The sequence below is a fragment of the Pterocles gutturalis genome, unplaced genomic scaffold, assembly GCF_000699245.1.
Source record: "Pterocles gutturalis isolate BGI_N339 unplaced genomic scaffold, ASM69924v1 scaffold1518, whole genome shotgun sequence".
Classification (NCBI taxonomy): Eukaryota; Metazoa; Chordata; class Aves; order Pterocliformes; family Pteroclidae; genus Pterocles; species Pterocles gutturalis.
In genome coordinates, this window is record NW_010125200.1 from 6221 (window position 1) to 9920 (window position 3700).

Below are 3700 nucleotides of genomic sequence, written 5' to 3' on the forward strand. Positions count from 1 at the left end.
GAAAATCGAAACGCTGAGTAACAAGGTGTGTAACCCCTGGCTTGGGCTTTCCAGCGCTCTGAGCAGAGACTTTTTTTTTTTTTTTCAGTTTCCTTTCCATGTTACTAACTAGCAGAGCTTCACTGCCTGGCCCTGAATCTCCACAAACCTGAAGGCAGAACTAAAATATAATTTGTGCCTCTGCCCAACCCGCAAAAGCTTCCTGGAAAAGATGAGAGTTAAACTGACACGGGGAAAGCGTGTAGATCTCTGTGAGCAATCCCGGTATGCAGACAGCGGGATGGTGTTCCTGGGCAGAGTTTTCCAACAAGAGACGGAGCACCAGGCATTGCATGGGATTGCTCTGCGTCCCTGGGGCTGCTCGCCTTCCAGACCTGTCAAAGCTGGCGTGACCCTAGCTAGTTAGTGGCGATTAACCCTGTGGAGACCTTGTTGGCTGGCTGTAGGTTCTTTTTCTCAATCTGATGCTGAGGTTTTGGTTTTTTCCCCCCCTCCTCACTCCTTGTGCTCTAACATAAGGGAGCTGCTCCTTGGGAGGATTTTTCCATTCACTGTGGGAAGGTTTCCAGCTCCAGCACTGAGCTGTATCGACAGATCTTCTCTAGAATGACAGGGTTCAAAGGAAGCGCCAGTGAATTGGCTTATGATGCTAAATTTCTCCCTCCCGTGACCCCTGTCAATTCTGGAGAAGGTCTGTCGCTGAGGAGTCGTCCTGGCAGGGACGCTGGTGGCTCTCAGGGCTCTCGCAGACGGACGCATTTCTAACCCGCCTGCACCACGTGTCCCACCGAGCAGGTCCGGCAGCTGGAACGGAGCATCGGGCTCAAAGATCTGGCAATGGCTGAGATGGAGGAAAAGATCCGCAACATGGAAGCTTCCACCTACGACGGTGTTTTCATCTGGAAGATCACAGACTTTGCCAGGAAGCGCCAGGAGGCGATAACAGGCCGCTCTCCTGCCATCTTCTCTCCAGGTTATTGCACACAAATCCACAAAATTGCAAAAGCTTTTTGCATCTCGGCTGGGCATGGGATTTGTAGCGGTGTCCTCAGCAGGGGAGATGCTGGCTGTTGGGATGTACTGCTGTTCTGTCCCCCTTTCCCTGTTGAGCCTGGAACATTTATTTTTTTTAGCATTGGGCTATATGAAACTGCTCTGCTGAAAGAGGTGCTTTTTCGATTGTAGAAGACCTTTTCAATTTCTTGAAATGGTGGGTGCAACCCTCTTAGCTCTGGAATAGCCCTGCATAACCCTTTAGATAGAATTAAAATACTCAGAGACCATAAAACCAGCAATAAAATGCTAAAGGAAGGGAGGAAATATATATTAGAGCCCCAGGAATATATTTTAGTGCCTAAACCATGACGATGCAAGAGACAATATCTAAATATAAGCCCAAATATGTCTAGGGAAGTGCTTGAATATCTGCTAGAGGAAGGGGCTCTCCTCGCAGAACTGCCCCAGCCCACCACGGTTCTTCCTGTTCTTAAAAAATAAAATCTCAGACGGTGAGCAGTGGGGTATGATCTGGCTTGGTCGCTTATGAAAGCGTTTCCCAGGTTTGCAGCTGTGAGATGAAACCATCTCTTTGCACAGTTTCGTTGCTCAGTGGGGAGCTCACCTCGCAATGGAATGGTTGCAGAGGTTAGTTTGTGTTTGCCTGAGCAGGAATTGCTTGGATGGAAACGTGCTGGAGAGCTTTTTCAAAATGCCCAGAACTGCATGCAGACCTGGAGCATGTCCCTCACGCTGCCTCCTGCCGCTGTGACAAAGCAGACTGTGGCTGGGCCATGAGAGAAAAGCGATGGAATTTTAAAAACTATTTTTATATCTGTTTTCTGGATGAAGGCTGTTCAGAGTCCTTTTTCTCTTGAAAAACTGAAAGAAAAAAGGATTCTGTTTCTTGAGGGGAACTAAGCTGGGACTGAAACTGTGTGCGTGCAATTCATGTTTCCTTTTAAAAGTCTGCAGCAGTGGTGGAAAACCCCTGCTCGCTGTCCCCTTCGGGAAGGGCAGCACTTCCTTCTCCCAAAGCCAACAAACCTGCTTCAAATGTCTTTGGTTTGGCTTAGAGAGAGGACGTGAAATGGTGCATCCTGCCCCCTCCTGCACGGTGCTGGAGAGCTGCTGGGCCTGAGCGGCTCCGGGGTGGAGGGAGGTGCTGCCGGAGCCGGCTCCTGCCCTGCCCGTGCACATCCCGGGTCGCCGTGCCCGGCCCAGGGGCTCGGATCCCACCCGGGGTCCTCACAGTGGAGTGGGATTCGTTTTTCTAGGTTGGAGGATCAACTCAGCTGGTGGAGGGATGTATCAGAGGCAGCCCACGGGAGGGAAAGGAGCGGAACCTCTCCAAGTGCGAGAGGTGTCGACTGTCCGGATGCGTGTTGGCCGTGCCCTGGATGCTCAGTTCCTCCCGGAGCTGCAGCTCGTGGTGGCTGGTGCCTTGCCTCTGCGCCGCGTGTGTTGGCTGGGCGCCGTCCCGGGCCGGCAGCAGGGCAGCAAGGGCTGGGCTCGGGGCTTTCATCAACTGTCCCATCAAAGGACAATATTACTTTGCGGGCCACTGGGCTGTGTTTGGTGTTGCAGGTTGGTCTCTGCAATCTGCTAATGAAAATCTTGGATTGGAAGGTGGGGGCTGCCTCTGCCCAGCACCAGGACTGCTCCGGGAAGAGGCAGGGATTTTTTATTTTGTTATCTTGCAAGTGCAAAGTCCAAGGTCTTGTTTCCTGCAGTAGTTGTGTCGCTTAGGTGAGAGATCCTCACTCCTGGTGCTGCTTTAGCTGGGAGAGTTAGGCTGAGAAACAAAGGTCTCTTGTGGAGGTGGGGTTTGTATTGCAGAAAGTAGAGCAAACAGACTGAGCAGCACGAGTCTGGGAAGGAGACAGCTGGGAGGAGAGAGGTTGACGTTGCAAATGGGATGAAAAAGGGAAATTAGCGTTATTGTGGTTTTGTATTTAAACGTAAAGGCGAGCAAATACCAAATGAAATCAGTATTAAAACAAAGAGAAAGAAGTAGAGTTACCACTCGCTCACGCTGTGAGGACACAGCAGCTGTCGCAGGATTTTGCAAAGGGCAAAATGGTCAGAGTTCGAAAAGGCAAATCCGCCCAGGAAAGGTTCATCGGTGCGTGAGGCGGGACAAGCCGAAGCGAGGCTGCTGCTGGAAAGCCCCCCACTGCTGGCCTTCAGATACCAGGAGGCGGCTTGCTGGGCTCTTGCTGTGTTTCTGATGCTCTTGGCCTTTGCTGGGGCAGGGGGAAGCAGGGTGCTGGCTCTCTGCTCCGAGCTGGCGGCATGGTGCAGGAGGCACTCGAGCTGCCCAGAGCCTTTTCCTGGGTGCTCCCACCGCTCCAGGGCCATCCTGCCTCCCGTTCCCGCCTGGTTTTACATTCCCAGGGTTTCAGGAGAAGCCCCAGCTGAGGACGTGCTGCTGGGACAAGCAGAGGGTGGCATCTGCCCTGAGAGCAGGTGGAGAGGAAGGACTGAAGGAGACAAGCTGGGGAGTGCCAGGAGGGAGGCGGGTGACAGAGCCCTGATCTCTTGCGGAGGTGCATGGTGTCTGTGCTATTGCTCTGTGCCCTGGTTGTAAAAGTTCCCCGAGTCCCGCCGTCAAGCGCTGCCTCTGGTCTCCTGCCCTGTGCCCAGCGGGTGCGGAGCCTCACCGGGCGGAGTGGCGGAGCGCTGCGCTGTCAGCGGCCGGAGT

At 53.2% G+C, this 3700-nt stretch overlaps 1 protein-coding gene across 1 annotated transcript in view; it reads left to right on the forward strand.

The window, feature by feature from the left end:
- LOC104465418 (TNF receptor-associated factor 2-like) overlaps nucleotides 1-3700 on the forward strand; it is a gene marked incomplete at its 5' end in the record, with an annotated part of 11399 nt that overhangs the window by 5893 nt on the left and 1806 nt on the right. The window contains 2 exon segments of the mRNA XM_010078453.1: nucleotides 1-25; nucleotides 796-1061. The exon segment at nucleotides 1-25 is cut by the window's left edge and continues 18 nt beyond it. Of these exon segments, the coding sequence (XP_010076755.1) occupies nucleotides 1-25; nucleotides 796-1061 (291 nt within the window).